This window comes from Hippichthys cyanospilos, chromosome 15 (assembly GCF_059441005.1).
Source record: "Hippichthys cyanospilos isolate Australia breed blue-spotted pipefish chromosome 15, RoL_Hcya_1.0, whole genome shotgun sequence".
NCBI classification, from domain to species: Eukaryota; Metazoa; Chordata; class Actinopteri; order Syngnathiformes; family Syngnathidae; genus Hippichthys; species Hippichthys cyanospilos.
This window is the reverse complement of record NC_142383.1, coordinates 13,978,044-14,000,175: the sequence shown is the minus strand read 5'-3', so window position 1 is coordinate 14,000,175 and position 22,132 is coordinate 13,978,044. Positions and strand designations below refer to the sequence as shown.

At 38.5% G+C, this 22,132-nt stretch overlaps 1 protein-coding gene across 1 annotated transcript in view; it reads right to left on the bottom strand.

Annotated features, from left to right (window-relative positions):
• Nucleotides 1-209: 209 nt before the first annotated feature.
• itga1 (integrin, alpha 1) overlaps nucleotides 210-22,132 on the bottom strand; it is a 42,140-nt gene continuing 20,217 nt past the window's right edge. Inside the window, exons 4-30 of the mRNA XM_088435786.1 lie at nucleotides 21,784-21,872; nucleotides 21,226-21,340; nucleotides 20,516-20,643; nucleotides 20,114-20,262; nucleotides 18,696-18,846; nucleotides 17,855-18,029; nucleotides 17,708-17,781; nucleotides 14,298-14,445; nucleotides 13,722-13,864; nucleotides 12,752-12,895; nucleotides 12,406-12,660; nucleotides 12,206-12,336; nucleotides 10,100-10,275; nucleotides 9,876-10,027; nucleotides 9,017-9,127; nucleotides 7,943-8,019; nucleotides 7,738-7,864; nucleotides 6,843-6,920; nucleotides 6,688-6,764; nucleotides 6,519-6,608; nucleotides 6,022-6,124; nucleotides 5,181-5,297; nucleotides 4,983-5,081; nucleotides 3,864-3,968; nucleotides 3,531-3,626; nucleotides 3,344-3,457; nucleotides 210-2,532 (exon numbers count right to left, since the gene is read on the bottom strand). Of these exons, the coding sequence (XP_088291912.1) occupies nucleotides 2,476-2,532; nucleotides 3,344-3,457; nucleotides 3,531-3,626; nucleotides 3,864-3,968; nucleotides 4,983-5,081; nucleotides 5,181-5,297; nucleotides 6,022-6,124; nucleotides 6,519-6,608; nucleotides 6,688-6,764; nucleotides 6,843-6,920; nucleotides 7,738-7,864; nucleotides 7,943-8,019; nucleotides 9,017-9,127; nucleotides 9,876-10,027; nucleotides 10,100-10,275; nucleotides 12,206-12,336; nucleotides 12,406-12,660; nucleotides 12,752-12,895; nucleotides 13,722-13,864; nucleotides 14,298-14,445; nucleotides 17,708-17,781; nucleotides 17,855-18,029; nucleotides 18,696-18,846; nucleotides 20,114-20,262; nucleotides 20,516-20,643; nucleotides 21,226-21,340; nucleotides 21,784-21,872 (3,281 nt within the window). The 3' untranslated portion in view covers nucleotides 210-2,475. The remainder of the gene's footprint in view (nucleotides 2,533-3,343; nucleotides 3,458-3,530; nucleotides 3,627-3,863; nucleotides 3,969-4,982; nucleotides 5,082-5,180; nucleotides 5,298-6,021; nucleotides 6,125-6,518; nucleotides 6,609-6,687; nucleotides 6,765-6,842; nucleotides 6,921-7,737; nucleotides 7,865-7,942; nucleotides 8,020-9,016; nucleotides 9,128-9,875; nucleotides 10,028-10,099; nucleotides 10,276-12,205; nucleotides 12,337-12,405; nucleotides 12,661-12,751; nucleotides 12,896-13,721; nucleotides 13,865-14,297; nucleotides 14,446-17,707; nucleotides 17,782-17,854; nucleotides 18,030-18,695; nucleotides 18,847-20,113; nucleotides 20,263-20,515; nucleotides 20,644-21,225; nucleotides 21,341-21,783; nucleotides 21,873-22,132) is intronic.

Below are 22,132 nucleotides of genomic sequence, written 5' to 3'. Positions count from 1 at the left end.
GTATTTAATATTTGTATAAGACGTAATATACAGAATACATTTATATTTGACATAAGAAGCACGGTATATATGATACTTGTATATTTACTTAATTCTCATATATCTTGATATTATTTTACAAAGTTTACAAGAGCTGTATCGGACATTCTTCCCTTGCAAATTTAACAATGATCTGTTTGTCAAACTACGCAATTACAGACACGTTTTTTTTGTTTTTTTAAAAGAAGCTTTTATTTAATCCAGAGCATTCATTCAGTTTGTGTGTGCGGACCAGAAAGCGAAAGAGGCTGACAAAACAAATCAGTGCATCATCACATTGAATACTTCACAGCAGTGTCGTTTTGCTTGGAGATCTTATAAAATAAAACAAGTGATTCCAGACCACATTTTAGTCTATCTATGCAAACAGGCAAAAACGGACATACAATTTTCAAAAATGTATCTTCTATACAAACAAGTTGTGCTTAAATGTAGAAAGTAAACGAGTTTTTAAAAAAGAGCCTGAAAGCAGGCTCCTGTAAAATATTGCGTACTATTGTGTCAGATCGGCTGATCATACTTAAGGCTTGTAACGAATAATGAAATTCAATATTAAAAGAATGGAAGCAAACACTTCAAAACTATTTCCCGCACAGAAGAATGTCACAGCAGAACATCCAAAGTGGAAAAATATGCCTCATCATTTCAAAATCATCATCTTGTGTCACGTCAATTAATTTCACACAACGTACAATCAATGGCAAACAGAGTGATGATAACCATAGAACGGGCATTGGAATTAGCTAGAATGAACAAGAAAAAGCATCAGTTATATATACATGTTAAAAAAAACAAACAAAAAATTGTAAACTTTTTATGTTCATGCCCCACTACTATCATGTCAAACCCAAAAGATAAGCAGAGCTGCATTAGTTTTGTTGGATGCACAGATTCCATATGCTACATACACACAGTGTAGTCTGTGTATGAAATGCTGACTCCATGGGTATTAAAAAAAAAAAAAAAACACACATTTTGAGCGCTTTTGTACATTATCGCCATTAGATTAAAAAAAAAAAAAAACAACTTTAGAAGTACTCTAATTTGCTCATCAAAATAAATCCATTTCATATTTACATAAATCCATAATCGGCTTCTACATCAGCTACATGTTATTCATGTTATGATATTATAGCTGTAATAATACCTGAGCAGAAAAACATATTAAGGCTTGTGGGCGACATCTCTTAAATTACATGAATTATTGCAATAACAACCGCCCAAAAAAGATCTATTTATGTACATTTTGAAGGTTCATATTTGTGATATTTACAGTACATTTGGATGTTGTGGGATTAAACACAAAAAAAGAGACAAAATTTACACAAAAATAATTGTATTTTAGCTTTTTTTTTCTTCTTTGGCAAAATAAAGCTGTGTGAAAAAAATGAAGCTGTAAAGATGTGAAGAAATGTGCCGCTCAAATATACATACAGTGTCTACAGAAAAAAAAATTGAAGGCACCAATATTTGATTTCTTTATAGCTGTAAGAAGTGATAAACGGGTCCGTGCACACATTTTTCCAAAAAGGGGAGAAGATCCATGTGTGAAATAAAGCAAAAGTACTGAAAAAATTTTTGGGGGGCAAATTCCCTAATAGGAAATTTTCAACAGAATTGGTTGGTTCAAGCTAAAATGGCCGACTTTCTGATTAATTTCAGGTATGGATCCTTGAGACTTTCCTGTTACGATCAACATATCCAGACATTTTTATGTTGATTGGTGAAAATGGTGTCAGGGGCTTTTTTTTCCAAAATTCATCCAGAATGGCTTCAATCGAAACAAAATGGCTGACTTCCTGTTCAGTTTTTGGCTTGCTTTCTTAAGATCTTTTCCATGTGTCCTTTCAGGAGATCCTTGACAAAATCTCGTGAATCAGAAACTTTATTTTTCTAACTTACTGGGCACCGTTTAGATGGAATTCACCCAAAATGGCTGACTTCCTGTTCAATTTCCAGCAGGGATTTTCAAGGGGCGCTACTGGGTGAATTTTTGGCGGGAGTGTATCGGGCACCTAAAATATGTCCATGTTCAGCAGGATGCACTCATGTGCCAAAATTGGTGAAAATCTGGCCAAGATGACACCGATAAAAGTCCGTTAATTCGTCTGAAGAATAAAAATAAACCTCCATAATAATTAAACACTTTATGGAAATGAAAAAAAAAAGTCCCATAGAATCTCTGTACAGTACACATAAGTTGATGTGGCCATTTTGGTTGTTGATATATAAAAAAAAAAAAAAGTGCATTATTATTCAATTGAAGTGCATAACAGTTCAAATGCAAACACCGACTTTGCCCGTGTCAGTGATGGGCTCCATTGAATGGCTTTTTTGTACTCCAAGGTAGTTGTTGTGTGTCATCACACACTCAATGTTCTTTTTCTTTTTAAGTAATACCAGAAGCGTAGCTCACTTCTTGTTCGCGTGTAAGCTTCAATCCATCATTTCCTCCTTGGAGAACTCCCGGGATTTTCTCTTAAAGAAGCCCATCTGCCAGAGAAAACAACAAACGCTTACAGCTGGAAATTGTAAAATGCTTGTCGGAAATTGGTAAAAGATGCTTGAAAGAATGAATTGAGGCTGAAATCAAAACTCTATTGGTATGTGTGTTTGTTGTTAAATTAGTTCTGTCTCCGTGCAAGGTAAGCAGAGCTGTATCAGCTTTAGCGAACAGTTAAATTCAGATTAGCAGCACATACCGACAGGGGTGATTTGAAATATAGTAATATAAATCCCTTGAATTGGGAGTTAATGGTACACTTTAGACCCCCACCACCAGAGGGCGATAACACACTTTAGCTATCCTTCCATTCATTTCCTTGCAGTGGATAGACAGTTCCATTTGGTGGCAGGAATGCTTTGCTAGCTGCCAATAAACCCCACAGAATAGCTACAAAAATGAAATATTTGAGCTGCGTGCTTATGATGATTACGCTAGCAAGGGCTTTGCCAGGAAACTGGGAAAGATTTCACAGATAAAAATCTATTTATATAATATTTTCTTCTGCTAGCACGTGATTTTGCATTGTCAAAAAAGTCAACCTTGGAACCAAACAGTGAAATGAGAAAACTATGACGAATTCTCAACGTCCTTATGCCTTTGAAGGGAATGTTGCCCCTGCCAATATGGCCGACACAAACTCATGGCAGTTAGCAAGGCTCTTAACAGTTTGTTTTTTGGCTCACATAAACTGTGTTTGCAGTTTATATGGAGGGCAAACATTATTATGAGTTTGTATAAGTGCAATATTTCCGATGTTTTGAAAAAATGATGCTTCAAACGATAGCGTGTTAGCATTACCTTCCATAGCGCGAAGATGACTAGCGCTAGGATGAGAAGACCTATGAGGATGCTGATGATGATGATCCATATGGGGATTCCCCCTAAGGTCTCCTTGGAGACTTGGATTTTCACCTGATTGGGAAAAACAATCGTGAATTATTTGATATTTAATCACCAAAATCCAATCGTAAAAAGGCTGACTCACAGTTCTGGCGCTGTCACTGGAGCTCAGCACAAACAGATCCGTGTTTCTGTTCCCCAGAGTGGCATTCACCAGCATGTACAAACTGGAAAACTCCGCCTGAAATACACCACAAAAAACAGACACAAATCATACAAATGTATCAGTTCAATTAACTCATTCACTCCCATTGACGACTATAAACGTCAACGTTGGCAGTGATTGAGTGAAGGTCACCGAGGAGCCTCAAAAGACCAAAATGCTGTCATGTATGGTCAGAAACCTTTTTAGATCCTGTTAACTAAAAAAAAATCAATCTACTAAAAGTTTGTTAAATCCAGAACACCAAAAATTCACCTTGATAAACGTGGGCTTCCACACTCTGAAGGTAACGTTGACCTGGCTGACTTTAGCTTCTGGGATGACGCACTTGAATGAGGCGCATGGGAGGTTCTCGCAACTCTGTGGTGCAACACAAATATAGCTGATCAGACTTCCATACACACATAACACACACTAAAAGCCACAACTTTTTTTCTCATGATTTGAGCCCTGCGGTTTCTAGTCCAGTGAGGCTTAGCTGCAGTCTCTTAACCAGCCGCCAGGGGGCAATCAATGGCTGTGTTCAAATAGAGCAAGGGCGTCAAACTGATTTTTATCGCGGGCCACATTGTACTTATAATGTCTGTTAGAGGGCCGGAATAAATCTAAAAATAGTCTAAAAAAGCTTCAATTTTAACGTACCCCTTTAATTTCTCTAAAATCCAGAAAATGTAGGACTTAAAAATAGAAAAACACGTGTCTAATAAACGCCGTTTTTGCTGGTTTACATCTTTACCTAGTTTTGAATACAGAGGCCGATAAAATCTGTTCAAACAATAGATCGGGAACAGAAAATGGTTATTTTGGAAGGCAATCTGCAAGTTTAGCAAGAAACTTGAAATCAAATCAGCATTTGGCGGGCCACATAAAATGATGTGGCGGGCCGGTTCTGGCCCCCGGGCCTTGAGTTTGACACCTGTGAAATAGAGTATTAAAAATATATAAATTGAATAAGCTTGTGTATGAAAGTTTATGTCATATTTGTAATTTTTAGATGGATGGATGGGTGGATGATAGATAGCTAGCTAGCTAGATAGATAGATAGATAGATAGATAGATAGACAGTTAGCTAGCTGTTTTACCTAGCTAGCTAAGTAGCAAGAGGATAGATAGATAGATAGATAGATAGATAGATAGATAGATAGATAGATAGATAAGAGATAAGAGATAGATAGATAGATAGATAGATAGATAGATGATTATATATATGAAATCTGTGCAATAAGTTTAAATGTTCAAATTCAAATATATATATATATATATATATATACGTATATATATACGTATATATATATATATATATATATATATATATATATATATATATATATATATATATATATATATATGTATGTAAAATCCTTCTTCACCCACCAGGAGAAAAACGCCAAGCGTTTCTTTGTTTGGATTGGGTTTTATGATGTTCGGGTTGAGATTAAGAGGGTTGATCAAAGCGGCTGCGTCGCATTTCATCTGCAAAGAGGAGGAAAAAATGATTAGAAGCAGATCCTTTGTGTGTAAAAAAAAAAAAAAAAAAAACAATGTGCCGGTGGTTGCGGTAGAGGCCCTCACCTGCGGGTTGGTGACGACATGCGTCAAGTAGAGCAAGTAATTGTTCCGAGGCGAAATTTCGGGGTAGGTCACTTTTAGTTCAAGGGGCGGAGTCACCATATCGCCTGCTTTCTCCACCTAAGCAGAGGTAATACTCAAAAATCTTACATTTTTAAGCCCAGGTTGTCTTTTGTTTAATATTATGGCCTCATTTGATACCTAGAAAAATCATACATTTTCTGTCAATTTTATCATGAAATATGTGAAAATGATATATCTTGAAAGAAAATTTCTTGAATAAATTGGGACATACTGCAAATGTGTATTGCATATTGTTTTCAAAACATTGATAAGCTTCAATTTTACCCCTATATCACATCTATGCTTTTTAGTATTTTTGATGGTGAAATATACTCATGCACTTTTATGGAACAATCTATACCAAAAAAAAAAAAATCAAATTAGATATCAAATTTAAATAAACAAAAAATTCTAGAAGGTAGTATTTAAAAAAAAAAAAGAAAATTATTTTTGATTGTTAGACCTTCTGTTAATTTTGTTCTTGTGCAGCATTAATTGAACTTACTGAATTATAATATTATATAACTGTGTGGCCAGTTGTAATGTTTGTTTGGCTTTTTTTTTCTTTTTGAGGGTTAATATTGTTGCTGCTGTTTTTATTGTTTTTTTTTATTACATCCTTAGATTTCTGGGAAGAAAAGGGGTTGATCAAATAAAACTTCTTGGTAAAAATTGTGTTGAATTGAAAGGAATTAAATAAACGAACAAATGAATGTATTTGTGTGTTTTGTTTTTTTTTTTTAATATTTTGATCCTTGAAGATTCTAAAATTTAGCCTTACCGTGTAACTGATGTTGATCTCCTCGCCGATCATGCGTGTGTCGTTGAATACACTCGAATATTGCTCGCCTTCTTTCACCACCACGTGCTCGTCCACGGGACGCCTGGAAAAAAATCATGCATATTCAGATTTAATCATATTTGATTGATTTACAGGGATCATCAACTGCAGCATGTCTCACTCCGGTCTTCAGAGACACGTTCTACAATCTGCTTTTAATTTTTGTATTAGGTATATTGATAAGAATTTATTCACTGCCAACCCAGTTCAAATGGTATCTTTGACGTCAAAAGTCGTCAGCGGTAGTGAATGAGTTAAATACATTTGAACCTTATTCTATTTTGAACTCACTTAATCCTTTAATTTCATTTGTTTTTTGTATCTAGTTTTGTTGACATTGAAATCAAATTCAAATAAACGTTGACAGAGGATGAATACATAATTTTCAGTCCTTAGCGACAGTAACTAGGAAACAACAGCATTTAAAGTGTACTTACACTGTGAAGACCAGGCCGGCTTCGTACTTGACGGGGATGGAGATTTGCACCGCGTTGTCGTTGAAGGTGGACGTCAGCTCTTCGCTGTCACTATGAGGAATAACACACACACACACACACAATTATAATTTCAAGTCCTTTCATTGTGATTCACTGTTAAAAAAAATACCTTGTGGCTGTTACGTTGATTTGGATGCTGTGATGAATGTGATTAGGATTCACCTCAAACTTCACTTTGAAAGCTTCCTGCGGATATCGTGTATCATCTTGAAAATGGAAATCATTTTTATAAAAAAAAAATGTGTGTATAATTTAAAGCGGTACCTCCACATTGCTCCCCAGGAATGGATACCCCACTGCACATTCCACTTTGGTGTGATTCAGAGTGCAGTCTTTTTCCGGCTAACATTTCAAAGGAAAACAAGGCGTAAGTTGCTTTAAACGTTAAAGGAGTTAGTATTTTTTTTAAATATAATTTAAAAGAGTTGCTAACTGTCTATGACACATTTTCAACAAAATACTAGATGTGCCAAAAGATCGATTCTCATAAGAAACAAACTTGTCATTTACTACAATTCAGAATCTATAAAATATTACAACAGAATTAAAAAAATAATAATAATACAAAAAACAACACTAAAACAAATGCTGTCAATTTCCATAAATAGCGGATGCACACCAACAAGGAAAGGGCAACGCACATCACGTCAAAATAAACGCACGAAATAATCAATGGGCGTCAAATGCTTTTATTTTGAAGTTGGTTTCTGCTCTGCGGGCGTTGCGTAAAAGCTAGCTTTACTCTGTTTTGATGACTGAGGGCCTAGCTTGATTTGCCCTCACGACTCCGCTTATTGTCATCAAATCAAACAGCTACCAACATCAACACACCGCCATTAAAAATCCTTACCAATCGCTGACTAAGGATGCCGAGAAACTCTTCGTCAATTACACTGTTAACGGAACAAGTCTCCAGTGTGAGCGCTAGCTGCTAACTAGGTGATGCGTTCAAACAAAGTCGGACTTTTCACACTTCGGAAAAAAATCAATTAAATCACTAAACATTAACTGCAAATATCCAAACAACGTGGGCTTTCTATTAATCTATAAAAGATGAAAGAATAACGAGGGTGAAATTAATCACATTTTTACTTGTTCCACTGGCGAGTCTGAGGGTGAAAAAAAAACACTTAAGATGTCAAGCGTCAAATTAATTCACCTCCACTTTGACGTAGTTGATATTTGGCGTGAAGCTCACGACAACTTTGGTGTTGTAGGCGTTGTCTTTGCTGTTCCTCACGCGGATGTTCAAGTCCAGTTTGTCCTTCTTGGCTCGGATCACCAAGCTGGAGGAGAGCAAAGGAAGACTCTCTTTATAAAATCCGCCACAAGAGGGCACTAATGCACCAGAATGTGGTGCTCACCTAGCGACGCTGGGCTCCGCTCGGAGTGAGAGGTCAGCGATGCAACGCTGGTCGCTGCCGCAGTCCACCAAGGGAATCTAAAATCACAGGAAACAATCAATATGGAACGAGGGTTAAATGTTCGAAACACAACAATAGTGTGTTTGCAATTATGGCACAACATTTCCCTTGAGTCTTAGATCCAATTTGAACATTTTCCCAAATGCGTCAGGGACTTAACAATGTTATAGCGATGAAAAAAAAAATGTTATAGCATAGACGTGGAATTTCATAAAATTCAACAACAAATATAATTCTATATTTTTTTCCTAAACAATTAGTATTATTATTTTATTATTTCCTTATAGCTATTATTGTTGTTGATGTTGTTATTTTATTTGTAATTTAATTATTTCATTTTTATTTAATCAAATCAAGGGCTAATTTAATTCTATTTTGGAGCAAGAATGTATTTCCTGTATATTCCTCCCATGGACGGAACACCTCCAGGTTTGGAACCCCTGCTGAACATGATTGTGAGCGGTGGAAAAAGAGAATACAAATAAGGTTCTGCGTTTGTTTGTACACTTCAGTAAAAAGGCTCCCGATGCTTGACCTTCATTTCCTTTGCCTTCTGACACCCCTGCAGAGTGTTTCAAGGGTCACGGGTCCAGTTTATTCCCAGTCCCAGAATATGGAAATCCAGCGTGCAGACTGTAACATAATATCCAGCAGACAAGCAACTGTAGCTTCCGTCCGGCGATCTCCTGGTCGCTCTCTTTTCATAACAATAACAGGAGAAGACCCCATTTGCTTCATTCCCATATCAGGCGGCAAATACTTGCTCCCTCGTTATCTGGACACGTCGCTCATCGCGACCACTATTGCTCGGAAAGCATTAAAGTTAATGTGTGGGAGTGTCGGCGAGACGTGTTGAAACGATTGCGAGATGAAAAATGGCGACGGCTGTTCCGCACGCTAACATTTGGCGAGCAGAGAAAACGCCAAAAAGACAACAAGAACAGGCGATAAATAATGCTCTTAACTGGCTCAAGTCGCGCAAATATTTAAGCAGGTCCAAAGCTGAGAACGTACCGTCTTATTGATGGACGTGGGCAGGCTTTCGTCCAGGACTGGACCTCGGTCTTCGTCGGCCAGTCCAAAGTCCAGCGACACCAGGAGGGGGTCTCGAAAATCCAGTCGGGCCTTGTAGAAAATGAGAAACACGTATTTTTTTCTCTTATATTTTCACCAAAGTAAATACTACAATAAGATTAAAGTACTATATCCAGCCCACCAGATCTGGTAAATGTAAAGTTTATACTTTATTGTTCAGAATCTCTTGTGCATTAATTTTTCTGTTTGGTGTAGCCTACTCTGGATGGTGAATTAAAAAAAAAAACAACAACAAAAAAAAACTGTTATTCAGACGCACACATGCGCTGCAGAACAGCCGCAGCTGTTTCACTGATTAGTTCCTGTGTGCTGTGCCAGTGGGAAGCTAATCAAAGAAAAGCAGGGGATAGAGCAACGCAATGGTCACAAATGTCTAAAACTTTTTTTTTTTTTCAAACCGCCTGTTTCCAGCAACATCATGCCTTTGACACAAACTGAGCATGCCTGCATGTTTAGAAATATAAGTAATGCCAAAATATTTCTAATGTAACACCGCCACTGGCGGATTGTTAGAATACTGCACCGACACAATAGTAACACACATGATTTCATTTACTAGTGGAGTGTGCCCTCTGGTGGCATATACAATAGCAGTTCAAACTCAAAATCAATATTTCAATAAGTCTTCTTCTGTCTCCCTTTGTTTAAAGGGAGATTGCCCCCTGGTGGCAAGAAAAAACTGCAGATACTCCGTATGGGGCGAGAAGCCAAATCGTCCAAAACAAAAGTCAATTCAAAAGTCCAAACGAGACATCCAAAGGCTGTTTTTGTCACTCACCGACATGACGAAGGTCTCTTGCACGCACGACCTCTGTCGGTCCTCCACGATGACCGTTTTCGAAATCCTTCGGTCGCTCTTGTCGTCCGAGTCGAGAAAAGACGCCCTGGCTTTCGCCCGCAGAGCGTCCAGAGTCAGGTTGTAACGAATCACTGCGGAAGACATTAGTTACCAAAAAACGTAAAAAAAGACAACACAGCGTTCAAGTGAGCGAAGAGTCTCACCTGCGTCGGTTTTAAGATTCTGCTTGTCGGATTTGACGCTGTAGACAAAACACACGTCGGTGGTAACGCACACGGATTTGCGTCCCAGGTGTTCGCACTGGTATTCGGCCTGCTGCAGGTTGATCTTGGCGGGGTCGAAGGTCATGTTGGCTCGGAGTTCCGCCACGTCTCTGGACCTGTGCGTCAAAGAGTATAACAAAATTATCTGTTAAATTTGTAGTAAATTGTACTACTTTTTTCTCATGCTTTGTATCATGTGGCTTCTAATCCCGTACGGAGTATCTGCAGTTTTTTTTCCAAGCCACCAGGGGGCAATCTCTCTTTAAATAAAGGGGAGACAGAAGAAGACCTACCGAAGTGGACTGCTATTTTAAATGGAACTTAGCTGTCTTGCTAAGACAAAATGGACACGTAATTACTTCTTGTTTTATCCACTTTTTGGATAGAAACTGAAGTTCGAATATGTTCGACTTCTAATTACTTAAGAATGGAATAAAATCTCAAAACAAGTTTCTGGTGGGAAGAGTGTGGCCACATTCTTTTGGCTTGTTTGCCGTTAGCTGCGAGTCTTGAAAGTTAAACAAAAAGTCAATATGTGGAACTCTGCTTTGAAAGCAGCTGGTAGTTAATTAGACTCCCCTTGGAGAATAATGATCAAAGTTCCCCAGCAGAAAAAAACAACCAAAAAAAAAAACAGTTTCTTTCATTTGAATGCATATTTCTTCGGTTGGTGATGTTGATGATTTCTAATGCGCGAAAGCAAATAGACTGGCTGAGTGTCTCTGAGGGACGCAACAGATGCGTGATAAGCATAAAACGTGGCCAACAAGCCGAGGAGAAACGAGCCAGCCTCGTTGCCAAATCCTATTTCAAACTGGAAGCCACATGGGGGTTGAAGTTTTCACACAGCTCCGGTCGACCAAAAAAAAAAAAAAAAAAAAGTGTGGAAGGACATTCTCCCAGGCCTGCGAGGTTGAGTCATGGCGGACTTGGTGGTGTCCAACCTTAGGTTTGGGAGCCAGAATATGATCCATTTTATATAAAAGCTATTTTTGCTTTTGTTCATTATTAGCTATGTACAAGTCAATTTTAATAGCGATATGTATGCGTAAGGGAATCTGGCCTGTAGGGCTAAGTGAGATATTTCCAGGAAGTGGTTGATCTCAAGTGTGCAAATCCAGTGGGATGTGTTCAGCTGTTTAAATGAAACAAGCGAACAACAGATGATGATACTCAGCTAGCATACATTATGCTGATGTGTAAAATATGTGCAAGAAGAAGTATTGGAACGTGGGTTTACTCGATCAAGGGTTGGGCAAAAGAAATCGTTTTTTTCCTCAAAAATAGCAAATGTTGAGCTTGTTCAAATCAGAATAGATCAGAAGGCTTGTTTTGTATAAATAAAATACTTCATTATCAAAATTATACTTTTTTTTATTTTATATTAATACTTTTGCTCCAAGAACAAGCTACAATATTTTTTTTTAAATTGATTACTCTTTCCGTAATGTAGATTTTTTTGTGCAAAAATATAACCTACCACACAATTTTTATTTCATTTTTTTTTCAAAAGAGAGTTTTAGTGAAACATTTTTTAATTAAAAATATATGTTTTAAATTTTCAGACAGTAGGTTCGTGAGATTTTACAATCAAAAATAAAAAAATACATATAATAATAAAAAAATACACATTTTAAAGTCTTTTCCCCTCAAAAAATGCACAAATATTTTCAAATAGAATTTATTTTCCACAAAGAATTTTTTTAAATATAACTACCTTTTATTAAAAAAATATTTTCTTGAAATTTATTTCCCCTTAAAATGCTATTTTTTTTAGATTAGAATAAAAAAATGAAATGTTTTCTTGAATCTTTTTTTCAGTGCCAAGCAGTATCAAAAAAGGCAACCTGCTGATCACTTCCTTTGTAGCTATCAATAGCAACACTGCCATCTAACGGTCACACTTAATTACTACAGTGCTTAAAATTAAGAGGAGCGCTGGCCACAAGTGTCATCCCTAGTATTTTATATAGTAGTTAATATAGAAATTTTTTTTCCTTGGCAAAAAAAAAGTATTTACAGAACCCTGTGTGTTTAATGTCTCACCAGAACAACGAAGCCCCCCCGAGCCCTCCGATAGTCACGTCAGTGATCCCGTCTCCGTTAAGATCCATGACCCCGTGTATGGACTGCCCAAAGAATTTCATCTTGTCATCATTTCCGCCCGCCGGGATGTGCTACGGACACAAGGCGGCGCCATTTAAATAAGTTTGAACAGAGTAAAGCTAATCCAAGATGGCGCTCACCTGCACAAACTTCTCCTTGAGCGACCGCTTGCTGTCTCCATGGTAGATATACACGCCCCCTTTGTGATCATTCTCAAAAGGCGCCCCTATGGCCACGTCGTTGAAGCCGTCCAGGTTGAGGTCGGACACGGCGGCGACGGCCGTGCCGAAGCGCGCGCCGCACGGCTCGTTTTTGTGCGTGCAGCCGGACGAGCTGGCGCTGCAGCAGGACTGGTTGACGGGCTTCAGCGTGAACTCGTGGGCAAAGCGGCCGTCCTGCAATAAGCGTCATGAGAATCGGGAGACGCGCGTGACGCAGTACTTTAACTCTTTCCTGTTTACAAAAAAACTGCAGTTTTAGGTTTACCTGATTGAGCTTGTAGACGTACACTTGTCCCTGCTCGTCTCTGTCGGAACCCATGAACATGGGCGCGCCCACCAACAGGAGATCCGTGTACGAGTCGCCGTCCACGTCGAGAGTTTGCAGCACGCTGCCAAAATATGAGCCGATCTAGCAACAAGGCGGATGAGGCTTGTTAATTGCGAAAATGGTTGCAAATTTTAAATTAATTCCACATAGTAAATAAAGGGTGAAAGTGTGATGTGAAATTACTAACAACAAAACTTTTATTATAAGGCTAAAATGTGAAATTATTAACACAAATATTTTTATTAATTTTTTTTAAAGAAGAAGATTTTAACTTAACTTTAATTTTTTAACTTAAAATTAAATAAAATGAATAATTTAAAAAATCAAGTTGATCTTAAATGATAATTTTATGACTACAATAATATATTTTTTACATCCAGATGTTACTTTTATGATAGAGGTTTTTTTTTTTTGTGATTTGAACTTTATTGGATTTGATTATACTCCAACAAAAAATTACAAATAATACAGATATATATAAGCATAGTACAAAGCAATAAGCAAAAAGAAAAACATGGGTTGTCCTTCTGCAAACATATCACCCAAAAGAACAACAACCCAAAAAACAAAAAAAACACAACTAAAACTTAAAATAAACACGCTTACAAAAAATCTAATGTCATGTTAGAATGTTTTTTATTTGTATTTTTTTAATTACTGAATTTACAAATGATGAGCAATCCATCCATGTATTTACCCCGCATATTCCCACTAGGTAATCTGGTGCATTCAAGACTGGTCACCAGCCAATCACAGGACACGTTTGTCCAAAAAAATAATTTCAACACTCATTCACACCTAAGAACAACCTGATTTGCCTGATTTAAAAATAATGAGCATAAGACATGCCCATCCCTCCTCTGAGCTAAAATGTGAACGTGATGAAACCCCAAGCATCCAAACCCACCTGTTCTCCACTGAGCGTCTGCGAGACGACAACGTCCTTGTCCTCCAGTCGGTATATGACGACGCGGCCCGTGTGGTTGTACCGCGGCGCCCCCGTGATGTACAGAACCCCGTCGGGGGTGGATGCCGACTGCACGTCGTAACCTACAGGAACAAACTGTTTACGTCTCACTTTTCCAGGGGGAAGCCATAAAACACCAGGGATTGGCAGGACAATGCACGGCGCGGCCGAGGACGACGCAAAGGAAGGCGGACAAAATACATTAAGTGAGAGCGCTTTTGCCGACGGATGAGTTTACACTACACCAGCCCGGAACGCACAATCGCTCGAGCGCGCTCTCCATAACGACATCTTGATGAAATAAATCGAAATAAAGATGCGAGGGTTGCTGTTAGAGGCCATAAAAGGCAAGAAGACGCGCAGGCAAAGTGCCGTGTATTATTTATGTGACATCTACGGCCAAAGTAGATCAAAGTGAAAAACTGCATATTTATCCCGCAGCTGTAAAATGTCACTGGAAGTTAAACAGCAACTTCAGACAAACACGTAAATAGTCCAAGCCCTTTTTGGACTCACCGAGATAGCCGGCCAGTCGTTCGTACCCGGCTTCCTTGTCGGGGTCGAAAAAGTGGTTCTTGTCCGGATAAATGGCTCCCTCGTCGGTGTGCATGATGACCGTGCCGTTCCAGTCGTACGCTCCCACTGCTCCCAGTAGCAATCCTTCCTACGGACGGCAGTGCGAGGAAGTTTATTGTGAGTTTATATCGGCGAGAAACACAACACGTAATTCAACTGAGGATATACAGTCTTCTCATGGTTAGGATTGGTATAAAATTGCCAGCGTTAAAAATAAAAGAAAGTTCTCTCAACACCTTTCAATGCCGAGCGTTATCGGAAAAAGAAACCTAGAGGGTCAACGGTCAGCGTATTTAGCATTTTCATTTGTTTTTCAAGGCCAGTAGAATATTGTGTGCTATGTCGATTTAATATCATTCTCATATGTAAGAATGATTTCCATTCTTTACTTAAAATTGCATGTAGGTAATAGCTTTGTTGTATGTGTGGAAACACTGCCATCCAATGGTCAAATTTAGTACTACAGTGCTCAATTGGCTTACAGTATATTTGGTAAGCGTTCATCAAGGTTGTCAGCTACCCTCCATAAAAAAATGTATTTGATGAGAGTTTGAGTATTTATTATTGTTATTACTATTTTAAAAGATGTGAATTCTCGTCCGTGGCACTGAAAGAGTTAATTGGTGCCATAACCCGGATATACAGTACACGACAATATCAGACAAAGGTCTTAATCAGTAATTTAGCTCTTTTTTTTGTTTTGTTTTTATTGTTCAAAAAAAATCCCTAAACTGTATTTTCTTAAAAAATGTCTCAATAAATCATAACAATGGATGTGTATTTTCTAGAAAAAAAAAAGTTTACATTTTCTGGAATGTACATTTTGGCAAAAAATAATTGGTAAAAGTTTCTAAAAAAAAATCTTCTATTTTAAAAAGAAAGAAAGTTCTTTTCTAAAGAAATACGTTTCTTTTTATGAAATGAAAAAATACATTTTGATAAGTTATGTTTTGGATCATTTTTATAGATTTGTAAGCAATATTTTTTTTCAATTTTAAATGATTTATATTCAATAAAAAGTCATTTAATTATGAAAAAAGTTGGTTATGTTAGAGAAAAAAAGTTTGTAATTTAATTTTATTTTTTGAGAATATTTTGTATTAGAGGGGAAAAAAGCTCAGTGTTTTATTCAGCAAAAAGACACACATTTTTCAGGAAATGCAATATGTTTAGAAGAAAAAAAAGCTATCCATGAAAATATGTTTTTTAAGCAGACAAATTCCATACAAAAGGAAAATGCAATATGTTTAGAAGAAAAAAAAGCTATCCTTGAAAATATCTTTTTTAAGCAAACAAATTCCATGCAAAAGGACAGTGAGAAAACGGAGCGCTGCAGCAAAATACAATCCAGCAAAATCCCTCATTTATCACAAATAACTTTTTTCCGTTTATAGCATATTTTGAGTGAAATTTTCCAACTGCTCACCAATGTAGTGCTTTTTCCCCTTCTTTTTAATAACACCGATCTTTTTTCTTCTCAACAACCCAAGAAATCAGCGAGTGGTACTTTAGCGCTTGGCCGCTACATACCTAAATATAAACGCTATGCTTTGTGTACAGGAAAGATGTCTGTCCAACAGGAAGGGCTGGGAAAACAGCGGTAATTAAATACATCAGGATGCTTCTTCTACCCGTGACTGTTCAAGCCGGGGCCTCACGCATCAACTTGAAGAACAAATCAGTTTGTTTGCCGTCATTGAGACGAGTCATACATAGTTAGAGCCAGAAAGCACAACCCATGATCTGAGGAGCGATAATTTTGAGGGTCAGAAGACGGGCGAGAGACACCAGAAGGAAGCGGGTTGTTTTTAAACAACACATACAGAAGGATACAGCTAATGAAGGAACGTAGGAGGCATGTGAAGAGCAGAAAGTTGCGGTTGGCCTCCTGAAGCCACCGCCTGATTTGACGCATTCTCATGTCCGCACACCCATATAAAATGTCATCAGTGTATGGACTTAACGGGAAGACACTGAGGCTCTTGTTTCCGGCAGCATCAATCGGCAAGGAGAATCCCCATAGGGTAGATGATGCACCAGAGATAACTCTTGTGCCTGAGTTCACTGCTTCAGTCATCAGATAAAAACTTCACGCTCACGGAAACTGGACCGTCACGATAGTCCACTATCCAGGATCCAGATCAAATCCCGTTAAATCTGGTTTAATTTATCAATCCAGTAGAGTGACCCACAACAGATTAAAATTGTCAAACATGGTTCTCAGTTTTACCGCAGGTGGAACGTTTCAAAGTATTCAAATCCTCCGATCTTTACATTAAAGTCAAAGCATTAAAGGAAGACACAAGGGAGCTGAAATTTCACCCCGATGGCGACAACGTATCAAAGTTAAACATGGCACAACCACTTCGTTATCACTCTACCAGGAGTGTTCCATTACTTGGCTAAGCTACAGCAAGAATGTGGAAGAAAATTACCCTAAAAATGATCAAAATGCCTCACAAGGGTTAAGTAGCTCAGAATCGAGTCTGTGTTTCTGCCATTGGTTTGTTGGCTTGTAAGAAGAAACAGATAATCTTGTTTCTGGAAGCGTCACCCACCTAGCCACATATTAGCTAAAATGAGAAACAAGATAGGCTAGACCAACCTCGAGGGTCAATATCCTGCATGTTTTTCAAATTTCCAGCTCATCAAAAAGCTCAGCAGAAGCTTTATAATAATCCTGATCATTTGAATCAGGTGTGTTTGGTAAAGAAACCTTGAAAAGATGCAAAATATCGACCCTTGAGGATGAAAATTGGACACCACCGGCCTAGCCTATCTTATTTCTCATTTTAGCTGATACGTGGCTAGTTAGGTGAACAAGTCAAATGTTTTTACTTAGGTTGTCTAGTTCTATATTTATGATTTTCCTGACAAAAAAAACACTAACATAAGCTAGGCTTGCCAAACTAGCTGACTTTTGCCTATTTTCCAGTCACCAGGTACTTTAGTATCAGATAGGAAAAGCTAGCAAGTAAAATCAAGGCTAAAACTAAAGGGTTTATTTCCAAAATAATCCAATAAAAATACTTGGCTTGAGAGTTACTTGGGAGTGGAGGAAATATTAAAATTATTTCTTTTTTTTTTTTGCAGGTCATTTCCTCTTAACGCAGTGCAGTCTATGGAATCAGAATTGAGCCAAAAAGAAACAGAGCAATTCAATTCCCAAAGTATGTGTATTATAGAAACCATTTTAAGAAGTGTACATCTGTATCATCTGCAGTAACTAAAAATGTGTGAGGAGCCAAAATGGACCGTATCATTTTGAGCTGTCTCTTGATACAATATTTTTTTCCTTACCGACCATTAAATCCTTGCAGGCCGTGTAAATTTCTTGGCTGTGGACTTACTTTGGAAGCATGTGCGCTAAACCCCGCCTGCGACATCTCCATGTCGAAGGATGAAGTGAAATTTCCGGTTGTAGCTGCGGAGGTTCACAAAGTAAAACATCTAAGAAACGTATAGTGCGTAAACATCCAACATGTATCCTTGATTACCTTCAAGGGCAAAGATCTTGCTGCCCAGCGCGTCTACGATGGTCAACAGCGCCACTTCGTCTGACACGTTAAAAAAGTGGTCACGTAGCGGCAGACTGGAGATAGATGCAATCTCTTTGATAAACTTCTGCACTTCCTCAGCACTCTTGTTCTGTCGATTGTAGTCGCCCAGAACCTGGAGGCCATAACAGTTATACATTTGACAACTCTACATGCCTTAGTTATAACAAGACAGTAACATAAACTACTTTGAGAAATTAACGTTCAGGTGCATCGACTGCGCTTCCTGGAAATGTAGTGTACCAGTAAGTGAATTATCTGATCTTTTTTTAACAGAATAAATTGTCTGTTTTAGCTAACAGGGAATATTTTCCTGGCCCTATTAATGTTAGCTGCAAAACCACTGGTATAATTACCGTATTTTCTGCATTATAAGGCGCACCTAAAAGCCTTAATTTTTTTTTAAAAGCTGATGATGCGCCTTATAATCAGGTGTGGATCAATATTGAGATTGGGATTCATAGATAGGGAATGAAGTGATAAAGTAAGCTTCACCTGTTTCTTTTGTGTGTTTACAGTTGAACAAGGTTGGTCATATTGACATTGAGTTATTATGCTATTGAGAGTTTAGAGTTATTATTTGAGTTATTATTGTTATTACTTTCAGTATTACTATATTGTGATTGAAAAAGTTTTAAAATATGTCATTAATTGAAGGTGCGCCTTATAGTCCGGTGCGCCTTATATATGGAAAAGTTTGAAATGTCATTAATTGGGGGTGCGCCTTATAGTGCGAGAAATACAGTACAAAGAAAAACAATACAAAGGCGTTTGCACCTACAGCAATGCCAAACCTCTCGATGCCATCCTCCTCGCAGTCTTTGATGACCGGTTTAAGGTTGTAGGAGTCATGTGACTCTCCGTCAGTCACGATCACCATGACTTTCTTTACGCCAGGTCGGGCACCCCGCTCCGGAATGAATGCCTCCCTCCTAGAAAGGCGTAAAAAATATGCTTACTTTTGCATCATTTTGGCATCTGGTGTGCTGTTGTCTTTAAAGAGCATTTGAAAGTCATTAAGCCTTGAAATTATCATAAAAATAATGTGACTCAAGCGCCACCAGCATGAGCTAACGGAAAGCCAGAAGATTTGTACAGAGGAAATTTAGCAGATGGTTAGCTTATTAAAACAAGATTTTAATAGTGAGCAAGACATAACTTACCATCTTTTAACAGTTAGACTGGGCGAACTTGTTGCCCTCTAGGGTTTTGAAAATTATTCAGTCAAAAAAAATGACACTTTTAACAGGAACTAGGCTACAATAAAACTTGCTGGACTTAAAGGCTTTCCTGTTGAAACGAGGTTTTAAGATAAGAGGCTAAACTGCAGCCTCTAACCGAGTCCATAGCTTATTATTGGTATTATTGAGCGAATTGGTACTGTGCTGCACAGAGACTAAATTAAACTAAACTAAACTAAACTAAATCAAACTAGCTGATTGCCAATTATTGAGTAGGTTCATAGTGTAAAAACGGCACCACTGGGCTAAAAATAAATAGCTGCAAGAAATACTTTTTTTTCATCCCAGACTTCAAGACAAGAAAGGCTCTATGCATAATTATCCAAGCAATAAGTACGACAAAGCTAGACTAGGCTAACTAGATGCAAGACACTGTGACTAAACTAACTTAAGTCTAAGGTGAAGGCTAAGCTTTAGTAACACATAAAATCTCTTAACTGAATGCTAGCTAGATTTTTGACATTTTTTCAGACAAAACAAATTCATATTGTAAACTGGGCGAGGCTAACAAGCCCCATAAGGACTTTTTGACCATCCAGCAGTCAGAACAAGACAAAGCTAGACTAGGCTAACTAGATGGAAGCTAAGCTAGCTAGCCGCACGCTAGCTCGACCACTGACTGTTTTCTATTCAAAACAAGGCTTTACTCTGCGCTATTCTCAAGTTTTGGCTAGCTACAGTTTATTGTTTGACATTTTTCCAGACAAAACAAATTCATATCGTAAACCAAGCTAGGCTAACAAGCCCCTAGCTACACTTTTGGATTGTTTTCATTCAAGCTGAGATGAAGTGCATGCATACTTTCTCACATGTCATACGTCATTTGGACAAGCTGTGGGTGTGCTGCTGTCATTAAGGAGCATTTGGATGTCACTGCCAAGGTCCGGAAATTATGAATACCGTCTTGTGACTCATGAGCGACCGCCATGAGCTAACTGAAAGCTGGTTGGCGTGGTACCTGGCAGTGTCGATGCCCAAGAAAGTCATTGTTTTGGAGCCGGTCTGCTGCGGGAGCTCCCGTACGAAATCCAGCAGGGCGGGGGTGTTATCGAACTGGCTCAGGTTGACGCGGTGGGTAACGGTCAAGCCGTAGGAAACGATGCCCACCTGGAAAACACCAAAGAAACGCTCATTTCTCTTTTTCTTCTCCACGTCTTCTACGTTATGTCTGCAGCCTGTCGAGGATGTGGTCTCGGCCTGGCGGTGACTTTCCAGATGACTTTCCAGAGTTTCCCCTCTGGAAAAGTCCACATCCTCGGAGCCAGATCAACGCAGGCGTAATAAAAATAACTATTCACAGCTCAAAGCAGAAAAAAATAGCGCGATGACTTAAAGAACAGAAGCGGACGGTAAAACTGACTTGTGAGAGTTTGGGTCCGATCTGAATGTTCTCGATGAAGCGGATCAAGAAATCAATGATGCTTGTCCACGGGTAGATGCTGTTGGAGCCATCCAGGACGATCACTATATCCAGCTCCTTGGCACACTCTGGAAAAAGAATCGTCAAGAGCTTTACAGATGATTTACCTGACCGCAAAAATTTGCATTAAAGGATCACTAACACCATTACTCTCACCTTAATCCTAAATCTCACGCTAGCCCATAACGTTCACTCTAACCAGAATTTACCTAAACCGCTAATCTTCTTCACTTTAAAAACGGATATGTTATGTTCTGTTGGGATTTGTGTACTGCGGTTGTTGTCACGGTTTTCTGTTTTTGACTTTTGTTGTTTTTTAGAGTTTTTTTCGACTTGCGGGGTTTTGGTCATATGTTTAAGTTCATGTCTTTGTTCCCCTCGAATCAGTGTCTCATCAGTGTGATTACATCCACCATTGTCCAACACAAGGGAAGCATCTTAACGCAGAAAATGTTACTTTGCTTCCCTTGTGTTGGCCAATCAGCTCCCTGTTCCAATTGTTTCTTGTCCAGGTGCTCTTTGTCCCATTAGTTTTGCGTGTATTTAGTTTACTGTTTTTTTTTGTTGTTTTACTGTTTCCTTCTTTGTTTTCTGGTCGTCTTTATATTGAATTTTTATTTTTGAGTTGAGAAGTGGGAAAAATGACATACCTTGCACGCCCGGTGCCACAGAGTTGAGAACCTGGAAAGACGAGCTGACGTTGGCACAAACCCCTGAGATGTACTGCTGCTGACCACACATGTAGCCGTACTGAGGACCGCACGCCTACGGACACACACATGCAAAAACCCCAAATTTGTAACAGTCAACTGATGACACATTCTCTCTTGAAAACTATGAGCGGGAAAGAAAACCAACAAATCTAACATTAATCGATGGCACTAAAAGGTTGCCTTACTTCCAGAGTGAAACTACAGATAATTTGACATCGAATGACATAATCTTTAAAAGGAAATCCCACTGAACAGTCGTGAGAACTGAGCGCACGATGAAACAATAAAGATTGTGAGTCCACAGCTATAAAAAGTGCAGTTAGTGCATTTCCACAATTGATTCACAGCATCCTGACACATTCCCAGAGCACGGCGGGTGAAAAAGGGAGCGTCGAATATTAAGTTCCCACAAATGAGTGCAAAGGTCTCCTGAACAGACTTTTCATTATGGTATGGAATTGTCACGTGCGTATGGTACGGTTCTGGGCAGCTTACCAAGAATCCGCCGCTGGGATTGGTCACGAGCGTGGTTCCCATGGTCATGTTCTCCTTGACTTCGTGTAAATTGGGAACGGTGGTGTGTTCTGCGAGAAACACAGAAGAGTAAACAAAAGAGTGCACACAGGAAGAGCATCTGGACAAATTCCTCCATTTTTATTTTTCCCAGAGGAGGAGAGAAACGCTCTGTGTCCTTCATTCCACATCACGACCGGGTCGTGTGGCTAAATATAGAATTTTACAATGGGTGTGTGGTAGAGTGCCCCACCGGGTGAAAACTTTTTTTTTTCTTCAAAACAGTACACTTTAATGCAAAATGAAATGTTATCTGATTATTCGTATTATT